The following is a 22,520-nucleotide window of genomic DNA, read 5'->3' on the forward strand; positions in this document are numbered from 1 at the left end:
CATCTCCCTGCATCTTCCAGTGACACAGTAGAGTAAACAGACAGCAGAGTGTTGGATGGTAGAAGACAGAGACACTCAACAATGACCCAAAACGTTTCTACCCTTCACATATTTATACCTGTCAAGAATGTGATGAGAACAAAAGGAACTGGCAGCAGAATGTGGCCCTTACAGCTACATCTGTCTTCTAACCACGGTGGACAAATGATCCTCCACTGTTTGCGCATACACAAGACAGTATGCATAGGGATATAAACATCTGTGTACATATGGTATTACTTTGAGGCAAACACAGGCCAAACCCATGTGTTTACTGTCATGTAAAGACTCATATTGCCTGGAGTATGTGCTTTACGACTCCCTGTAATTTGTGTATCAGCCATCACCTGTCAGCATCAGCTTCTAGGAAACCCATGTAAATGTGTCTTACCATGGTGAGTGTCATGCGGTCGATCTCGTGTTTGTCTTTGGTCTTGTGCTGTCTGAAGGGACTGTGCCTAAACAGGAGAGAGGAGACATTGAGGAGACACTGTAGATTACTGGGCACTGAGAGAGGGCACATAGAGGATGAATGAAATAAAGAAGAGTGTGAAAAAACAAATAAATCATACACAACCAATCTTTATAAGTCCCCATACTTTATCATTCTTGGTTAAAAGTGAAGCAGCGACTTCATAAATATTACAACACTATAAATTAAGAAATGGTAATTTTGAATGACCTAAATCTTCCTCACTCTAATTAAACACCTGCAGGTAGCGCAAGTGTCGACTTGGAGCTTTAAAGGTGTCTGAGAGTGTTTGCATCCAGCATGGAGGAACCGATCATACCCAACCTGCATGTTATGGTTCTCAAACAAAAGCTGAGAGTCAGCACTTTGGTCACTGGGCCACATGCAAAAACCACTTCTATGAATCAAATTAGTTTTACAAAAGTGGCCTGCATGAGAGATGTGGTTTTGATTTCACCATTGTATGTAGTGTTTTATCTTAGGTGTGAACTAAATTGAACGGCCAATTAATAATAATTTATATTCAAAATATTAATTTAATATTAAAATCAAAACTGTCATGATTGTATGTGTATACTGCAATAACTTCTATAAGTCAGTGGTTGTTGGAAAGTGCCTCAGGTCTTTTTTATAACATCCAACATCACCTACAATAAACTCATTTATGCTTTTCTCATGTGTACATATTTTTTTCATTTTTAAATACTCACATGAACCAGAGATATGTGACTCAAGTTTTCTTCGACTGCTCTCTCACCATGTCTTCCATTTCTATTTGAGCATATGTACATAATGTATTCTGCTAAAGCTAATGTTCTCTTAACTAGTACAAAACACTCCTCGCTGAGACGTTTAGTACTTCAACTCCAATTAAGGATGATAAAGAACATTTCTCAGTTTTTCATAAAGTCAGAAGAGCTGTAGTGAAACCATTCGGAACCCAATTATTCCTCTGAATGCGAGAGATGATCCCAGCAGTGGAGCGGCAAAATTGGAGGGAGCCGAGAAATTTACGCTGGAGAGATTTTCACAAAGAAAACACATTTTGATTCAATGTGAAAGCAGGCAGGCCTCCGCCTTCTGAGGCCCATAAATCACGCAAACATATTTACGAGACAGAAGAGTATCTCAATCCAAGACGCAAAGAGCCCTGCTCTCCACTTAGTGTAAGTGATCAAATGATGAGTGGCAGCCTGAACGGGAGAGAAGCAGCTTCCAAACTACATCTGTAATGAGCCTGATTATTCAGCCTGAGCCAAATGACATCAGAATGCACTGACCAAGACCAGAGGGATGTTAATCAATAAATCAAAGTTTGCAATATATGGTTGCAATCAGACAGCTTATTTCAGGAGAAGTGTATGCAATAAAGCCTACAACATTTCAAAAGCAGGACTATTTAGACTACTTAGAAGCCTGAATTGATTTTGCAGAGGAATAATGAGTTGCATGGGCAAAGGCTCAATTTCCACTAAGAAAACAGAGACTTTAAAGACACACTGGGACAGACGAGGCTAAAGGAGTTCAGACCACTTGTTACTTAAAATACACAATCATCAGACCTCAACTTCACTTTACAAAACACACTGAGTGGGATGCAGCTCTGTAGAAAAAAATGCTAATTAGTGCAGCGTCAGATATTATCAGAGTTATAACATGGTTAGCCTAGCTTAGCATTCACAATAGAAACAGAGGGAAGCAGCCACAGATTAAACAACCTCCATCATGTTCGACTTCACAGGTGGATTTTCTCAACAAAGCCGACGTAGCTGTTTCCCCCCCAGTCTTTATGCTAAGCTAGGCTAACCACATCCTGACAAATGTTGACATATTCCTATGAAGACATGATAAATAAATAATTTTGGATAAAGACGCTGCTGCATTTTAAATGGTACAAAGATATTTTGGAGGTTTCTCAGGGCTGGTTTGTTGTGACTGAAGTAATCTAAACACTTTTACAGAGGGGATTCAGAATTTTGGACGCAAGTGTTGAAACATGCAGCCAACCTTTTACCAAAGACCAACACTCTCTCTCGCTTTAAAGTGTTCAAACACACTGATCCAAACATCAATGGAAAGAGACGTCACAGCCGCTTCTCTCTTTTTCTGCTCGCTCAGTCCTGGCAACTATTACACACACCCAGACACACACACGTCCCCCTTTTACCTGATTTCTGACCTACTGGGCCTAGACCTCTGGCATTTACACACTCCAGATCAAACAAACACACACACAGACGTGCACACCAACAAGATCAAACACACACCAAACGGACAGAGAGCGGGCGAGAGATGAGGAGCAGGGGGAGGGCAGAGTCAGAGAGGCTTACTCAGAGTGGCAGAAGAGGTTTGAAAGCAGACAGGAAGTCAGGGTATGGTGGGAGTGAAGAGCACAGAGGAGAAGACGAGATGAGACGAGAAGAGAAAAGCTGGAGTATTTACCCTCGGAGGAGTTTGAAGAGCATGCAGCCTAAGGAGAACCAGTCGGCACTGCTGTCGTACGCCGTCCCCTTCTGAAGAACCTCTGGAGCCATGTAACCATGAGTACCACTGCGGCAAACACGTCAAACACACATTCATTACTTTTTACAACTGCAAGAGCAGAGTTGCACACTAAAGCTGCAGAACATTACAGAATTAATATTACACAGGAAAGGTAGGTAATAAAATATCTCCCCTTGTCCCTCATAAAAACAAGTTGTTCTCGTTACAGATGGTGTTTTATCTACATGCAAATAACAGGAGTTGGTTCTGTAAAACATGATGCATCACTGTGAGAAGCCACGTGACCTTCATCACTAATGGCTTTAATATCATTTTTAATACTGGTTCTACTTCCTAGTAATCATTTAAATGGAATCGTCTTACCAGCAAAGACAGTTGCAAACTGCTTAATTGTCTCCTATCATGTCAATTAGGCTCCTTTTACAGTAAGAAGGCAATGAGTATCTGCAACCATCTCTAAACAATGCAACTCTCTAAACACATAAATCAGTTCAGATTAGGGTTGAAGCTCAATAGCATGAAACCAAACCTAGTACTGAATTCACAAAGGTCCTCAAAACTATGAGCTTAATGGGCTCCAACTAGCTGTTGATCCTTGAACGATGAGACATTAAAAGTTTGACTAGACATTTGTTTGTATCCAACATGAAAAAATATCCGGTTTCTGACAACTTGGATCTGGAGTATTTAAATCACCACAGGTTCCCCTCCAGAAAGTACTTCAACACAGATCAGGGCACTTACACACTGGCATGGGGCTTCTTCTTGGAGAAATCGCAGGCCAGGCCGAGGTCGGAGATGCGAACATGGCCGTGTTCATCCAACAGGATATTAGCTGGCTGAAGGAGGCACAGAGAGAGATAGAGGGTGATACTGATGGAGAGCAGGTGAGATAAGATCGTAAGTATGGAACACAGTGTTGGGAGAGCTCACTAATTCACGACATATGCTACAATTTCCGCTCCACGAGAGAAAATTCTGCGTGAATACAGACGAGAATACAAGAGAGCCTCCTGTCCTGGTTATCCTCCACTGTTTGGCAAAACTGTGACTCACTCAGCCTCTCTCCCCAACACTGTGCTGCACTGTTTATTGAAGTCTTGAAACTGTTCCCTGACTTCCAACAAAATATGTCTATTATTATGGCAACCAGTCCAAACAGGGGAATTGGAGGAAAAACAGAAGACATTAGAAAATATGGCTGATATGAATCTGTGGCTCTGAAACTGCATCTGTGGAGGTGTGGTAGGAGATCAGTGGACTAAGGTGTGTAACACGAAGCTGTGATCAGGGTTTGATTTCATGTCACAGATCATGTCTCTCTGTCTGATGTTGTTTATCTCTCTACTAAAGAATCTAAAACTTTCTTACAAAGCCACAGTTACGTGAAACAGTTTAATTTCAGACTCTGGTTAATGATCATTATCACTGATTTTGTGGCTGCCGATCTGCTGATCTGTATTTTTCAAATCCGACGAAATGACTAAAACCTACAACGTGTGAAACCATCTGTCCACACGTCCTGATTTCACTACTCTCCAGAGGTATGGATTCATGTTTTTGTAATAGCACAGTAATTAAAAACATAAAATGTAAATGCAGCTGGTCACAGCAAATTTGAACAAATGCTCAGAGGTGAATATGAAACTTGTGTCATAATCACTTAATAGTTCTAAACTATTTTTCATGCAAAACATGTAAAAGAAAACTGATTTTAGCTTCTCAAAAGACAAAATCAAAAACATCACGTCTGTTTCAGAGTAAATAAAATAATAAATAAATAAGTATAGAAAATAAATAATTAGTATATTAATCAATTAGAAATGCTATTAATAGTTGGAGCCCTACTGACGTGGCGGCTAGGCGGCTGGTTAGTGTAGTGGTAACATCACCGCCTCCCATGTGGGAAACTGGCGTTCAAATCCCAGCTGTGGCCTAGGAAAGACCTCCTCACTCCAGTAGAGGACCTCCTCACGCTGCCCTGCCTACCATTGTACCCTACTTGTAAATCGCTTTGGATAAAAGCATCTGCTAAATGACTAAATGGAAATGTAACGCTATTCAAACAGAAGACTATAGAACCTGGATGATCTACCTTAAGGTCTCTGTAGACGACAAAGCGGTTGTGCATGTGCTCCAGACCCAGGATGATTTCAGCCGCATAGAAACGCATCTCCTTCTCGCTGAACACGCCGTGCTGAGACAGGTGGTAGTGCAGGTCACCCCCTGAAAACACACAAACACACACACGCACACAGAGATATTTAACAACATCGGTGTAGCCTTGTGACAGCTCATATCCATCAATAAGTGGTAATCGTCTGCGTAGAGAAAATGAGAAGAGGTGAGATGCCATCTATGACTCCTCCGTCCACCTCAGTGTTAAACTTTTATCATACCTCTGGTATTAGTTGGCGTATCACCGCCATTTTTTAGATACATAAAGTTTGAAGTCATGACACAAACTGAAATCAGGGTGATACCTGTAAAGCCCTTCGACCCCACAGTAAGGTGACTCGGGCTTTGATTGCGGGACTAGCTGGAAACGCTGAGTGCAGCTTCTGACGAAGCTCGGGAACTGGTGACGTTAGTGTTTTCTCTTAAAGAGGAAATACTAACGAACATAGAGCTAAATCAAGCCGACATTAGACGTTCTCTGCAGTGTGACGCATTAACACTGATGTCAAAATCCCTTCAACTCCAGACTCTCTGCGGGGAGCATTGACCTGGTTGGACCAGAGGACAGACTAACAGGAGATTTAAATAAGGCAGGTAGGGGCGGGGGTCACCTTACCGTTCATGAGGTCCAAGATGAAGCAGAGCTTGTCGGGGGTATGGAAGGCATACGTCATACACACGATGAACGGGCAGTCCTAGAGAGATTTGAGGTTTGTTTACATGAGTAATTAGGTTAGAAACTGTTTCACGTCTGTTTCAGAAGCTGCATTCTCCCAGATATGTTTTCATTCATATCAATAATAAAAGCTTATAAACCAGAACTTACAGCATTTGAATCAAGTTGCAAATAAAAACGTCGTCATCGTTTACTATGTCTTCTTCCATGTTAATAGAATTAAAATCATCTATTTAGCTTCTATATGTGGTTGCTAAAGCTATTTGTAAGTTCTTCAAAACTATCAACTAGTTCCACACATTAATTATTCTAATCTATTACTTAAGCAAAAATACCAGCACAATAATGTAACTGTAAATTACAAGCCGAAAGTATAAAATAGCATAAAATGGAAAATACTCTGTGCTGGTGTACGTGACTCACCCCCGTGCTGACTAACGACAGCATGATTCTCTCATTGAGTGCTAGAGTCTCTCCCTGCTTCATCTTGATCCTCTTCTTGTCCAAACACTTCATGGCATACCTGACATTAGAACAACAAGCAGTCACAACATTTACTTTTTTTTTTTTTACTCATATTCATTAGCTGTATGCGTCAATTTCCTCACATCTTCCCTGTGTCGGCCTTCCTGCAGCCGTACACCTCTCCGAACCCGCCTCTGCCGATGATCCGATGAACGCTGAAGTCGTTCATGGTCAGCTGAGGATCAAGAAAAGAGCAGAAGGCAGCACTGAAGTGAAAAGGGTCTTTTCGAGGGCTTTCACATGAAACCTGTTGATGTGGTTCAAACTAACTCTGGTGAGTTTGGCTGTTCGTTTAAAGCTGATGTGAAAGCTGTAAGTGAAAGTCTGGTCAAAGACAAAACAGCTGGATCAAGGCGGCTTCAGAAGACGGGTTTGGTTCCCAGTGAACTCAGGTCTGCTTCATTTGTGGTGGTGAACACACTCAGACCAAGCACAGGATGGTGAACAAGTAGATACTGTATGTGATTACAGCATGAATTCAAAACCTGAACAACTGTTAAACTAAAGCATGAAGCCTGTTCATGGAAAGTTTAGTTTAAGAAAAACAACAGACACCCTCGGGATCCACTTATCAACTTTTTGGAGCTTTCTCAGTTGACATAAGTAGATGAAGTTTGCAAACTTGTCATGATCCAAGTAGAGAAGGAAAAACAGGCAAACACTAAAAAAGCTCCTACATTTTATTATTAAAACTACTGAATGTAGTTAAAAAAGTGAATGTGAAGAGGTTAAAAACTATTTAAGTTATAACAATCTGCTTAAAGTGTTCCAAAGAATGGAAATGTCAACAGCTGCATTTCCTCATCAGCTGGACTGATTCCATCTGCTCAGGATTTGGACTGTGCAACATGACCAAAAGCTGCAAAACAGCTGCTGAAGTGAAACTGTTTTGACAACAAATGCGTTGTAGTTGTGTTTCTCATTAAAGAGCGAGTGAAATGATGCGACCACACCGTAACTAGAAACCTCTGTCTGTTGTGAAGAAACACAAGCAGCTTTTGTTTGAGCTGAAGAAACAATAAAGGGAAGTTGACTGTAGATCGGCTGCTGATGTGGTCGTTCAACACAACACAGTTGGCTTCAATCAACACAGCTCAGTTAAACACAGCTCGTGGGTACTTCCATTATATATTTAAGAACAGGCACAAATTATATGTTCTCAGAATAACAGTATTTCCAAATAAATGTGTGCATGAACCATAAAAAAAGATCATCTTTATGTTACAGAACCTGCTTGAGAATTATCACATTTTTAAGATCTCTTCAGAGTCAAAGAAATTAAGCATTAGCTGTCTGTAAATCTGTGTGTGCACTGCAAACATGAGCTGCAAACAGCCAATTTGGCATATTTTAATGAGGTGAAAATATGATTTTTATCCCTTATATATTTTAGATCAGTACGATTAAAACTTAACATTATTCTGAACTACAAGCAGCACACAGAAACATAACAGGAGAGCCAAAATCCATTCACATTTACTTTTTTGTAGCACACAACCCCACAAAACCTCTGGTCTGAACTGAATGAACCAAGGTACAGTTGTGATAGTGATAGTTTTTAAAGCTTGGACTCACATGGATGTTGAGCTCCACGTTCTTCCACTGGCAAAATCGAGTAAATTTGTCACTGAGGAGAAAATAAAACCGGTCAAGCAGTGAGTATTCTGTATGTAGGTGAACAAATGTTTACATTTTCCACCCAGTTCTCATCTTCTCCAACTCACCTTTCAATGAACTTTTGGAAGATCTTCCCTCTCAAGCTGTCGCAGATCTCCACTATGTATGGCTGAAGGGGCACAGACAGAAACAGCGACTCAGGTCGAGTGTTTATCTGCAGCGTTTCAGTATCTGCTCTAGTGTTTTGGTGTTTTCAAGTTTCCTTTGTCATTAAACTAACTCATTTCACAGAAAGTCACAGAGAGCATTGATTTTTTTTTTTCCATTTTCACAAGTACGCTCCAAAACACACTGTTTCAGCTCAACATAAAATTCAAGCAACACTAAAGAGGAACCAAACATTCACGAAACACTGACAGGTTGATCTCTATCTCTGAGAGAGAATTTAGCCACTGGGGATCATTTTGAATTCAGATAAGAGTCATGTTGGGTCTCTTAGAGTCTCTTAAATAGAAAATTGTTGATTTGATTTGCTGAGCTAAAAAGAAGATGTGTCCTGTTTCTCTTTTCCTGGGACGCCCATGGGAAAGTGATGCTCTGTAGTATGACTCTAGGTATGAATCTGAGGATGTGGAGTTTGGACAAAGTTGGAAAACATGAAAGTTGTTCTCATTAAGGAAATTAGGAGCTTCTTTCAGCTGATAACTTAAACCTATTAGAAGTGTTAGAAAGCAGCAACACACTGGTCACAACATTTACATGTAGTGATTTGGCAGACATGTTTAACTATCTGCTGTACTTTTTCAGTACCTATTACACTAGTTTCTTTAACAGCAGAACACACAGTGTTGATACACTATCAAAAATAAATCTAAACTGATCAAAGCAATTATTAGTTATTTGTTAGTTAACACAGGAGTCTAACCCTACACATGAATAGTAGCTGACTTCTACTTCTTGCATCACTTTCAGGGTTCTGTTGTCATTTCTCTTAATTCTGAATTAACAAACCAGAATCAGAAACTTGCAATACAGGAAAACACACACTTTCGTATTGCGTGTGTTTGCTGAAAGTAAAGGTCTTTTACCTGGAAGAGAGTTGGGGGAACCTGTTTCTTTGCCAAGTGACTCTGCACATGATCCACTGCTTTCTTAGAAAAAGGCTGAAAGAAAAATTAGAAAACAAAAAGAGGTCAATAAAAAATGCAGCTTTACCAGTAGTTTCACTTCTGTTTTCCCTGAGTAAGGATGTGCGGCCCCTAGTGTCACAGGATGAGGATATTACACTACAATGATGCCGCTACTGGGAAGAAGACCAGTATCTGTGTGTGTCTGTGGGCGGTGTGTTTAATAGCTTCCTCCCTTCAGACAGTAGCAAGCACCAACTTTGCTTTACATCCCAAACTGTTGCATGCACGAGGACAAAAGCTGCACTGTGAGGTGGTGTTTGTGGTGAATACCGAACAATCAACTAGTTGTGGGAGAGAACAGGTGACAACACGGAGAAGGCTGTGAGGGTTATGCAGCATTGCCAGTACAAGAAGTCAGAGAGTAGTAGTACGTAGAAAGAGAGTAAGTGATACATGCGTCATTCTGGTCTTAATCTGACACCAACTTCTACAGACATCAACTCTCTTAAACGTGTGAGTTCTTTCATTCTTCCCCCACACAGGGAGAAAATATAGAATTCACTTATCAAATCTGAACCATTGCTGGTGCTGCACTAGTTGGAACTCTATTTACTGATTGTGAGTGTGGAGGACAATCGTTTTTGTTTTGTTTTTTTTTACCATTGCCTGTTTGATAATCTCTGAACAACACTATGTGAAGTTGTAGAGGTTTACTGGTAAAGAAAAATGAGAATGAAACCACTCGACTTCTAACCAACCTCACCAGGAGAAATCATCATTATAGACTGATTACCTGTATTTTTATTTAACCACGTGCTGCTGCTGTGGTGGTTATGTTAATGTAACATCATTCAGTTCACATTGAAGGGGAAAAAAGTCAGAAACTCTAAAGTATTAAAAAACACTTACTGCTCTTCTGATCCCCAAAGTCTCCTCTAACCATCTGGATGAAAAGATTCTCTCTACTGACAAGACTTTTAGCTTGTTTCCTAAGTTCTGCCTCTGTTCTGATATGAAGTAAGCCAATATTTCATTTTCTACCCTCACAACCCGCAGATTCAGCTTGTGACCCACGGGCAGATTGCTCATTCCATCAGGTGTGTTCCTGTGTTTAGTGCATCAGTGACGCAGTGTGGGCATGAAGTGGTCGTCCTTACATGTGAACAGGACAGGAGCTCCTTCATGATGTAGCCGTCATAAATCTGCCTACTGCGGGTCAACCTCTCCTCCTCCGAGTCCAGTTTCTCGTACTCCTTAATCTGGAACACACACACACAAGGTCAGTTTATACGATGCAACTACACAGTGCCGAGCACTTCCAGGGAGGGCTAAATCTGAATGAGCGGGATTACAGCCCTAATCTCTCACCCATCCCATGATGCTGTCTAATCCCGTAGACTCAGGACATTTTAGACTTACTTCTTCGTAGAACTTGAGCTGTGGCACGGCCTCGTCAATCTCATTCATGCAGAAGTCCTTGAAGAGTAGGAAGCCTGAACGGGGCACAAAGAACAGAAGCAGTGAGGAGAAAGAACCTGTGATATTAACTGATGGTTACAGTGAACTCAATGCCAGTGATAAGTTTCTAGAGTCCTCTTTCTTTATTTATTTTGCTGTGAACGACTCTGGAGGCCGAGATCCAACATTGTGGTCCAGACTAAAATATCTCAACTCCCTAACTATGAGATTAATCCCCAAAACATTCTGGTAGATAATTCACAGAGTACCAGGAACAATTTGAAAATATTAATACAACAGCTGTGAATCTGTTGTCGGAGCAGATCTGTACAGTGACAGAAAAGAAAGGGGGATAATAAGACATCTTAGGGATGTAGCTGCTCAGAAACAAAGGCTTAAACAGTAAAACACAAACATGCAGGGTCACATATCGTGGCTCCTTTTTCTGGAACACCCTCCCCCAACCTAGTGCAAACTCAGCAGCAAACCCACATATAGATAAAATATAAAATATCTGTCGTTATTTTTGTAAAATTGAAAGCTTGAATCTTTTTCATATGTGATTATAAATTGAATATTTTTGAGTTTTGTACTTACGACAAAACCAGGATACTGAAGAAATAACCTTATAGTCTGGGAAACAAACAGGTATTTTTCACTATTTGTTGACATTAAGTAAACTAAATTATTAAATCAGTGAAATGTCACGTCCAAATGTCAGAAAATAGTGATGCATGTCTGTTTCCATAAGCTCAGTATAACGTCATAATGTGTCTTGTTTTGTCAGAGTAACCCCACAATAACCCAGACAATGACATGATGGGAAAAAATACTCAGTTATTTAGTATTTAGTATGTATCTGTGGTTCAACTGATGCAATCCTATTAGACAAGAGAATATTACAGTAGGCGATGCAACACAGGTTTACGGCCCAATGTGCAGAACCGGCTCGAACTCAAGTATACAACTGTAACACCACATGAACATGAAAGAAGGGCAGCTCCATTTACTGTATTAGGCTTAATGATGCATCGAGGTTGTCATGTTCTTAGCACAGACAGCTCCTAATTAGAGAAAATGGCACCTGGCATTATTGACTGAAAATGACCCACTGTGTCACAGGCACACACACCTACAATGAATAAAAATTTAAAAAAAAAAACAAGCTGTAGTCAACTCCCCACTCCACAGAGTATTACTGGAGGACGAGAAGGGGCTGGGGGACATAAAAGTGAATCCACGCTGCTTGCAGAGATGAGATGCATGTTGCCATGGTTATTGCCTCCGTGGCTACCAGCTATATGTGTATAATGGTGTGGAGACACACAGATGTACAGTAGACCGTGTTGCTCGCTAGAAGGCCGTGCCGGGGAGCTCTGGTGATCCCCTGACTCCTGTATAACGTCTGTGACATTATCACATTAAAATGAGCTGAGCAGCAGTATGTACAGGCTGTATGTTGCTGAGACATAACAGCTCTCAGTGTGTACGTGCATTGGGACACTGCTTTCTGCAGCTTTACCTGATTAGCATCAGGTATTAGCAAAAATAGATGGCTAACAAGATCTTGCCACACGTCAGGGGTCTAGTCTAACCTTCCCAACTGTGCTGTATGTCCGTGTCAAAAAGACGCTAAGGGCATAACAAGAGGGAAATGTGTCATAAAATTCCTCATGAAGATCATTAGAACTATCCAAACAACCTCCCATCACATCACTTCTGCCGCCTGCCATCTTAAAACTGGTCCACAAACCAAGAGTCCACTTTTAAAAACAACCCGTTCCAAAACCTAAATATTCATACAGAAAAAAAACCTTAAGACAAACGTTGTCATGTGTGTTTTTGAAAAATCAGCAGGTAACGGATGATGAAAATAAATGTGCTGTAGCTAATAGTGCTGTGGAAAAATACACCTGACTAAATCTATCAAGGTAACAGGTACACATGGGGGAAATGCATCAACAGCAAATTAAAAAGCAGAGCAAAGAAAAAAAGGCTTTTAAAAATATATATGATATGATACTACAAACACAATGAGAAATAAGTCTGCTCCATTGAAAACAAGTTTGTCTTAGAGGCCTGTTTCTCTCTGCAGCTGTGATAAACAAAGGCCTGTGCAGCCATTTGGGAATTTACAACTGTTTACTTAAAGAAATCAGACAGAGAACAAACACAAAATGAGTTTCTTAGCATCTTAAAAAGTGGCTTTTGTTTCAATTTAGTGGCCTCACTGATTCAGTTTGAGACATACTCGAAGCAGAAGCCATTTGTTTTGGGCCTCCCGCCTGCTATCATCTATTCTCACTTCTTCCCCTCTGTGTTATCTCTCCTCCAGACGTGATGCATCATTTCCCCTTTTCTGCAATGCTGACACCCAGGCTCATACAAATAAATGGGCATACATGCACACACATGGTGTATGTACAAAGGCCTCGTTTACAGAATCGATGCTACCGACACCCCTCCACACACACGTCCTCAACAAGTAGGACTAAACATTTTGTATTAAGAGAGAGGGGGGGCATGGGGTAACACGACAGTTCTTACATCACCAAGACTCCAGGATTAAACTTAATCACTGAACACTTCAACACTGCCCTGCTAATTCAACAAATGGCCTCTTCCACAGAAGACACACAGACACACACACAGACACACACACACACAGACACACACACACACAGACACACACACACACAGACACACACACAGACAGACACACACACACACACACACACACACACACACACACACACACACACACACACACACACACACACACACACACACACACACACACACAGACCATATCAGGCAAGTCGCTCTGAGCTTTGTCTCATTAGTGAGACCACCTGAACATGAATACCAAACTGGCCTGTTCTGATAACTGCCTCCGTCTTTCATCGTCAGCACCAACAAAGCAACAGTTGGCCTGGCTGTGTGGACAAGGTACAGTAGGACTGAGCAGGAATAGGCTCTGAAAACTGAGGATTACCATGAAATAAAAAGTGGAGTCCACATCTACTACACTACTGTCTACTGTCCCATTTAAAGCCTAAGTCAACTAATGGGTATGATATCTGGCTGGAAAGCTGTGTCTTTAACATATTAAAAAAACTACTTATCAAGACATTATATTGCAACAGCTAGGCCAATTTCGTTTTGCTTGCTCTACACCAAATGAGATGAGACCGATAAATGTAAGACAGAGCATCAGACTTTTGGCCCACAATTCTTGGTATTTACGTCTAGATATATTAAACAACAGACAAGCACTTTTTTTATTATACGCCAGACATTTTTAGTGAGTTGTTCCTCAGGTATGTCCTGTGAGATTGCTTGTTCAAACATTAACCAACTCTAAATGACTTGTTGGTTTTAGCCTTAGGTTTTACCTGTGCAGACGGCAGCTGTTGTTAAAAAGCAGAAATCAACATGAAAACCAAAGGACGGAGGGAAGTCGGCGAGAAAAATCAATCAAAAATTCAAAATATCTCAAAAAGAAAGAAACCACCAGTGTACTGAGCACAGGTTGGCCAAGAAAAATAACAGCAGCTGATGACAAAGACATTCTGAGAAAGGTGAACAACAAATCCCCAAAAATAAGTGTCAAATGTCTTAAGAGGGAAAAAGTGGTCTTCGACTGGACAAGTCGATCACCAGACTTAACCAATCGAACATTCATTTTACCTGCTGAAGAGAAGACTGAAGGGAGAAACTCTCAAAACAAACAACTGAAGGAGTTGAAGCCTGGAGACATATTATCAACAAAAGACAATTTGGTGACAGTCCAAACTTAAAATTTGGGACATCGGATACAAAAGGTGCCAAATGTCTTCAGTGTACTACTTGTCATACCAATACTATTAGAGGGCACTGTCTGTGAGCTGAACATCAAGTCAAGTAAAACATTCCTTAACAAATATGTATGTAGCTGCGACTTCTGATCTGTTACTGCCACTGACCTTTCCAGTCTGTCAGCAATGCACCTCTGCTATGTATCGTGAATTTAAATATTTGTTACAGCTCTTTGACAATGACTTTGTTGCAATTTGCATGTCACCCTGCATATACACTTACCGCATGCTATATATAAAAACTAAAGAAGAATCAGCATTTGTTTCCTCCTTGTTTTCCTGAAGTGAAGGAGCATTAATAAAAGTACTGATTTGTTTCAACCCAATTTATAGAAAAGAGAAAAGTTTCCTCTCATTGAAGGGTCATGTGAGACAGGGGAATGACTGTGTTGCATTATACATACACTGACCTTTGCTGGTGGAAGAGTGCTGGCACCAGGCCCACAAGAGTGAGAGAGAGTGTGTGCAAGTACTGCACAATGTGACAGATATTCATTTGAGTATAACTTCAGTATTAGCAAACAATGTTAGGTATGCTCCGAGTCTTACGGCTCTCTCGCTTTGCAGCCTGAGTGCAGGATAAAAACTGTTACCATCAGCTACAAGGATGCAAATCGCTAAGGTCTGATCATTTGTTTTGTGGGTTTCAGATATAAATGAATCTACTGTTTAATAGCCATTGCAGCATTAGGTAGAACATGTTTCCCATGTTTTGTTGGTCCTTTGAACTGCAGGCTGTTCGTCCTGTTTTTCACTCTCTTTATTTACAGGATTATAGCTTCAGTCACTACATGTCTTGACAAGACATGTCACATATTGTTATTCTGAGGGTGAGTTGGACTAATGGGCTAACTTGGAATAATGACCTCAAAAGTGACTACTTTTGAATTAGATGCCGATCAGATCATGTTTTATGATAACAAAGGTTGAAGGAGATAACAGTTGTCATTGCAGTACTTCTCTGCAGACATAGACTCAATTCATACAATCACAAAACAGGCTGTTAGGTTTTGCCGACAATCAATATGTATCATTATCTACATGAAATGACATACAGGGATCTGAAATTTTAAATGACAGATTTACATTGCCACAAGGACTATGCTTTGAGTGAAGCAGTATACCGAACTGGTGTATAACCACTGCAGCGGGTGGAGCAATGTTAACTAACATTATGCATGAGTTACTGCCTCCAAGCTTGGGGCTGCCATTTGTGTCATTGCTGTGAGACAATATGAAGGTTAAAATAACGTGTATCAACCATATATTTGTACATGTGCAGTACAGTTAGCTAGCTACTGATGTTTATATGCAGCACATAACCCTTTATATGCATACACAATGCTTGAGGTATATGTAACAACAGTAAGGGAAGTGTTTTTTTCAAGTTTATCTTGAAGACACCACCCACACCCACTGAAATACACTGCCTGGAAGGACACACTGCCTTTAAGGTAACATGATTGGAGATGTGGCAAACTGCTGCGGTAGATACATGTGACATGCAAGTTCAAGTACAAGTACAAGTACAAGTACTGTATATACATCACTGTCCTATGCATTACATGCACTTTTTATCTGATCATCAGCAAAATTAAAAGTCACTCATTTTGGCAGACTATGAATAACATCGAATGTATTTATGTTTATGACACTGTGTCATGGCAAAGTAGAATAGAAGAGAATACGCTGTTGGTAGTATAATAGTAGTAAAATAGGATTTAATATGATAATCAATAAAACTGTCACTACATCCTGTTCATTACCAAATTCTGATCAAACATTTTTTGGACCTGGCTATGAAGTTATTTATCTGTAATCAAATTATTGTTGCTGTAATCTCAACATTACAGAAAACATCAAATGTCTAAAACAAGTTCAACTTCAACTTAAATTTGCAGGATATAAACAGTGCTATGCAGTCTTGTACAATGGAAGTGCTGTCTCACTTAAGTAGCTGTGAAGGTTTAATGACAGCTGCTCACCTCACCACCACAGGCCTGTTTGCAAAACTTACATTTTAATGCAAATGCTCTGGAACAGGTCTGTTTACAAAGACTGCTTAGTTGACAGCTCTGGACATGTGAACACTGTACTTGCTGTGCTAACAGGACATGGCAGTAAAGAGTATGAGCATATGCAGAGGATCTGCAGGCCCGATGGATGGGCTTCACTGAGCATGTTAAACAGCTTCATCACATCCACCTGCTCATCCATCTCATCTAAAGTGATGTTTGGGACCATTGCTATCAATCACAGCACAATGTGTGGTTGCGATGTGGTCACTAACATGTGGTATATGCACATGTCAATATTTTTATATTATCTATAATAATATATCATTATTTATAAAAGATGCAGACAAAGAGCCAGTGTGAACCAGTTTAAACATTCAATTTAGGGAACCAACACTGTCTCCCAAAGACATACAGCCGTGAGAGGGGAGGGGGTGAAGGGTATAGGTCACAGGAGACATGGAAAGTGGGCAACAAAACGAAAAGCCAACAGCTGTCTCTGTGGAGCGCAGAGAGGAGAATTAGTAAGCTAGTACAGCCTTCAATCAGAGACACAACACCATCTTTTACATGTTCTCCACCTCACACATCATGAACTTTTGTGTGTCTAGTAGGAGCTTAGGTTACTTGCAGCCGCCAGTATTTTGCAGCAGAGGTTGGGAGCAGGCTCATTTCTTTTTAAATGTACCCACACTGACACTGGAGTTTAGTGGGAACACAAAATTATGTCACTGATTAACAGTAAAGCTCATCATAGCCCGCAGGCAGCTTTTAAACACTGAAAAGAGGAATAGTTCATACAGTAGACAGGTTTGAGACCAGAATCACTGTTACAAATATATCTTCTGACTCACAAAGAAACTGTGTGAGCTTATTGTTCCTTTAGCACCTCAGCTAGCTGTTTTTACCATGTGACAATGTTACATGCTACCATGTCCCCACCTTACTGGCATGTTAACAACTTTCAGCTACTGTAATTTGCCATCAGACATGTTGACTAATTTAGTTTCCATTCACTTCACCTGACGCAGTCAGTTCCTGTGAATTCAAGACCAGCTGTTTCTGCAAGTCTAACTGCAACCGCTTGTTTCGCTGTATTATTTCATTCAAGCTTGTCACCCTTTCTCTGACAAGCCAGTGTGTGTTTGTGGAAACATGACATTTCTACTTTTAATCCTATCTACAAAGCTTTACTTTGGCCATTGTTTCTCTAACTTGGGAAACAAAACAAACCATGAAATCTGAGTTGCAGGCAGAAATTCTGAGGTCTGGAACCAGTCCACTACTTTGTCAGGATGTGAAAATTCAATTCCCAGTGTCACTTTAATGAGTCACTGGAGCTCAAGAAAAAAGTGAAACAACTGAAACTAAAACTCACCACAAACAGCTTAAAATACAGATGTCATCTTTATGTGTTTAATGATCAACTTGTTTTTAAACTGACGTTCCCAAAGCATTCTGACAAATACTTAGATGCACCCATAGGCATTAGTCAAAGAACAGAAACACCTTAAACAGTGTGGTGCATTAGTGTTAGTTCCTCTCCTCTCCTACACATGCATCTATGAACACTAATTTACGAACAAACCAAACCCTAACTTGGCACCTTTGTTTCTTGAGGTTAGAGAGGTGAGAACAAGAGATCATCTTGATGTGTGTGAAAGATGCGCCATTATAACCCGAGCAATAGTGTCTTTTTCCTCCTTTCTCTGCTGTGAACTGGTTAAAAGAGACACTGCTTACCATCAGTCTGACACTGCCCAACTTTAATGCGAAACGCAGCTGTAGATCAAGCTCAATGTGCAAACCCACGTTTTAACGTCGCGTTAACCACAGTTAAAATCGGCTAAATTAACAATCCTATTTAGCACATAACTGAAAAAATGCACCAAGCCATCACATCATATAACAAGCATCAATAATAGAACAACACTAAGTTTACCAGGTTACCTATTTTTATTATATCCTTTAGTCGGGTAAGCAAAAACAAAAATGATAGGTATTTTAAATAGTTCCGGTGGGTGTAGTCCTTTAACGAAAGGATTAATAGATTCGTCACAAAAATAATCACATGGTTGATATTACAAATAATCATTATCTGCATAAATAAAATGATACAAAACATGAGATACTGTGTCTGTCAGTGGATTTCAACTGAGTTTTTGATCTGAAGACTGAAGGTCAAGGCAAATGATTTACATCATTTTCAAATATAAACACAGGGAGCTGCATGGCTGAATTTGCATTTGTTAAGTTTCTACAGTGACTCTACAGTTTATTTTTTCTATTCTGGAAGCAGCAGTTGACAAAACAATCTTGGCACAAGGTCCATTTAGTGGCTGAAACATTCAATCACATCTCAGTATTTCCACGGTAAAGAATTAACTCTCATCTTCTGGACAAGGAGCCCTTAAGGCACGAAGAAAGTCAAAAAAAATCTACAACTCATTAACAACCGAGGAGCCTCCACTGCACATTATGTGCGTTAATGCTCTGATGCTGGTTAGTATCACAGACGATGGGGGAAAAAAAACACTAACACAGACAGATATTGGTTAATTGATCGATGTGTTGGTATATGTTGATAAAGCATGTTAGATGTGTCTGCTCATAAGTAAAAAAGAATTAGACAGAATTATACACTGATTACAATACAAATTTCTAAGAACTGATCAAACGGACCCATGTCAAATTTGTTTTTGTTATGCTTAAGTGTTAAGTTTCAATAAGTAGGTTTCACTATTAGACTGTGGTTGTGATAAATAAAATAAACTAGAAGATGAGCAAAAAACAACTGTATGAATACATAAATGACACATTACTGTGCAGTGAATCTCCCCCTTATTGTTATTGTGTTGATTAGTAATACATACTAAACTGTATATACTATAATGACTAATTTACAACATTTTGATCTGACTCAACTTAAATTATATTGCAATGTTTACATTTTATTTTTTCATTTTCTAAAGCTGCATTGGTTGTTTTAACAAATAAATGTACCTGGCAACATGTTTTCAGTTACCATAGAAGTTAGAATATAACTCACACAACAAAAACACTATTTCCAATATTTACAACCATATGGAAAAAAGATGAACAATAGTACTTTTAAACTATACAAACAATGGCAATTAAATAAAATACAAATACACAGCAAATGAAATAATAATAATGAGATAATGAAAAATACCGGTTGTAATTTCCAGCACCCCAAGGTACCATCTTCATATGTCTTGTGCCAAACTAAAATAATAATAGTACTGTGGACAACAAAGAAATGGATTAAATCCTCACACCTGAACCCTGACGTGCAAATATCTGGTGTTATTGATTTCTAACGCATAGCTACATTATTTTATAATAGCTCAGTTAATGTCATTTGCAATTAGTACTGTCGTGAAACTTCAACCGGCTGGGATCCGATTCTTTTGACATGACGATAGTGTGAATCATGATGGATGAATAAAGGACAGACATGAGAAGAACTGGAGGCGTAGACAGTCTGTTGATATAAACATCCTGGCCTCTAGGAGAAATACTGAATTCTGAAGAAAAGGTAAAAGCGAGTCCGCCTCTAGGCCGCATTTATTGCTCTCCTTTAACACTGTCCTCTCCGTTTCCTTTCCCCAATTCACATCACCTATTTTATTCCTCCTTTAATCAATTTCATTTCTCCCCGTCGACAAGCAAATGCAGCAGTTCTGGTCAGGTTCCCATGGCAACCGCAGTTGCTAGGCAACACACAACTCTCCATCATCCATTCCAGAAGTCTGACAGATGGAGAGGGAGAATGCCAAGGCAAAGAGTGAGAGAAAGACAAGAGAGTGAGAGTTAGTGAGACAGAGGGGGGACATTAGGGAAGAATGAACAAGAAGAAACGGCTGAAGAGTGAAAGCAGAGAGAAAAGCTGTACAGCAGCGCTACATGGGAGGCAATGCACATAAAACACAAAGATTCTGCCTTTGTTTGGATTCACTCTCTGCATCCAACCCTCCATTAGTTTCATGTATGGCTAAAACAATTAGTCCATGAGCCAACAGCTGTTCTAGTAATGACAAAACTGTTTAGCTAAAAATAGGTAGCTGCATTTTAAACTGTTGGATAAAACAACACTGGCAAATAACCTTTGAACTCTGGGAAATTAGAACAGACACCTTTATTTTTTTAATTGTCTATCATTTTATAAACAAAACAAGTAATTGATTGAAAAATTGTCAGATGAACTGATAACGAGCACAGCTGCTGCCCCACATTTAACGAACATGAGTCAGCTTACATGAGATCATCAAATAATAATGATAAAAAATAATGCAGGCTTACATAGTATTAGCCTGTGTAGAGTTATACCTGGGTCACTAGGCATCAATCACCACAAAAATAATGTGAATTTATATTTTGGAGCTGCTCTTTAAAGGCACAGAAAGGTGTTATTACTGTACAGTTGTAAAATCCATTCAAAATACAGTTAAACATTTATCTTTCATCCAGATTCACAGTTACATCCATAACTCTTTGTTTTATTATTAAAGTTAACTTGACACATAGGCTTATATTTTACTGTTGGACAGTAAAAGTAGTGACAGTTCCCGTCACTGGCAGGCCAGACGGAGGTTTGAGGACATTTGACCTGGTAGCTTATCTTAGTGAGGCTTCAGCAGAGGTAATCAGGACTGACAGAATAATGGAGGATGGATTGTAAAGAGAATATAGATGTGCCCCAAATACAGTAACACTGACCAAAACTGTAGTACTGTAGCATCTACTCAATGGGGTAAACATGACATAGCTTTGTACTTCTAAGGATTTAGGGTCTACAGGCAAACAGTATTCAATTACTCTGCAATAAGGAGAAATAAAAAAAAATCTAAGGGTTTGTCACTGCTTGAAACCACTTTCATACTACACAGAGTAATTTAATCCATTGTTAATATTACGATATGAATTGAATTGCAGCTTTAAAGTATTATTAGAGAACAGTGGCCATAACATCTAAACTTCGGATGTAATATCTGACAATGTGGAATAAAATGGACACTTTCCAAGTATGCTAGGTATTCTTCATGGCCACACATAATGAAACTGTTCTCTCTCAAGAATAATCTCTGTATTCCAAGTCTTTTCATTTACAAACACACAGCCTGCATCAGAAAACAATCGCAGGATACATAAAAAGGCGTTCCACGTTGTTAACCTGGCTACAGCTTTGAATGCAATGGCTATTGTAGTAAACCATATATGACAAAAAAAAAGGATTCAAGGTGAAGTAACGGCCTGTATTGCTATATTTAGAGTGTACAGAATGTTCATTACATAATGGTCATCCTGTCTGACCCTGATTTTGCCTTGCCCATGGACTTGACAAGGAAAAATCCACTTACAACCAGGCAGACTGGCTATAACGGTTGTAAAGACAGGTGGGCCTCCTCAACACATTTTTCTTCAGCTTTGTAACAAGGCCTAAAATAAGGCCACTGACTGTCACCCCCTCAGGACTCTCCACTGCAGAGTCCAGGGACTGGCAAAGACAGAAAAGGGCATGTCACGGACTGAATAAAATAAAAAAAGGAACCAAACTGTTCTTACACATTAATGAACGTCATGCACAAACTTGTCCCTAGAATTTTCCAATTAATGTACTTGTCATATCGCTATATCACAAGATTTCATCTTATTTCACACGAACAATCACCAAACAAAAAAAAAACGGACTAGTTAACACTGCGTCTGTACCCTTGAGGATAAACATTCCAGCAGCACTGCAGTGTCTTCTTCCTGACCTTGGTTGTCATGACAGTCAATGAGGCTTGTTGAGCTCAAGGACAGAGCATGTTAAGAGTACTGAAATCAAAAGCAAACTCACAGACAGCTTCTCCAACTGTTGATTAAAATCTACTTCCAATTCAAAAACGACATATCTATGATATGACAAGTGCAAAAACTGATTCAACACACTGTATGTAAGTATGCCAGATACAGATCCAACTTTTTAAAAAATGACAAACGTCCTAATAGACGGACTGTTCAGTAAGAATAATCTAACCAATT

The 22,520-nt window shown here is 39.7% G+C and overlaps 1 protein-coding gene across 1 annotated transcript in view; it reads right to left on the reverse strand.

The window, feature by feature from the left end:
* Window positions 1–22,520, reverse strand: part of grk3 (G protein-coupled receptor kinase 3) — a 51,501-nt gene that overhangs the window by 12,792 nt on the left and 16,189 nt on the right. The window contains exons 3-14 of the mRNA XM_026354231.1: window positions 10,562–10,635; window positions 10,300–10,401; window positions 9,101–9,175; window positions 8,120–8,181; window positions 7,971–8,022; window positions 6,479–6,570; window positions 6,294–6,393; window positions 5,811–5,889; window positions 5,112–5,242; window positions 3,761–3,855; window positions 2,954–3,061; window positions 431–497 (exon numbers count right to left, since the gene is read on the reverse strand). Of these exons, the coding sequence (XP_026210016.1) occupies window positions 431–497; window positions 2,954–3,061; window positions 3,761–3,855; window positions 5,112–5,242; window positions 5,811–5,889; window positions 6,294–6,393; window positions 6,479–6,570; window positions 7,971–8,022; window positions 8,120–8,181; window positions 9,101–9,175; window positions 10,300–10,401; window positions 10,562–10,635 (1,037 nt within the window). The remainder of the gene's footprint in view (window positions 1–430; window positions 498–2,953; window positions 3,062–3,760; window positions 3,856–5,111; window positions 5,243–5,810; window positions 5,890–6,293; window positions 6,394–6,478; window positions 6,571–7,970; window positions 8,023–8,119; window positions 8,182–9,100; window positions 9,176–10,299; window positions 10,402–10,561; window positions 10,636–22,520) is intronic.

This window comes from Anabas testudineus, chromosome 12 (assembly GCF_900324465.2).
Source record: "Anabas testudineus chromosome 12, fAnaTes1.2, whole genome shotgun sequence".
In the NCBI taxonomy this organism is placed as follows: domain Eukaryota; kingdom Metazoa; phylum Chordata; class Actinopteri; order Anabantiformes; family Anabantidae; genus Anabas; species Anabas testudineus.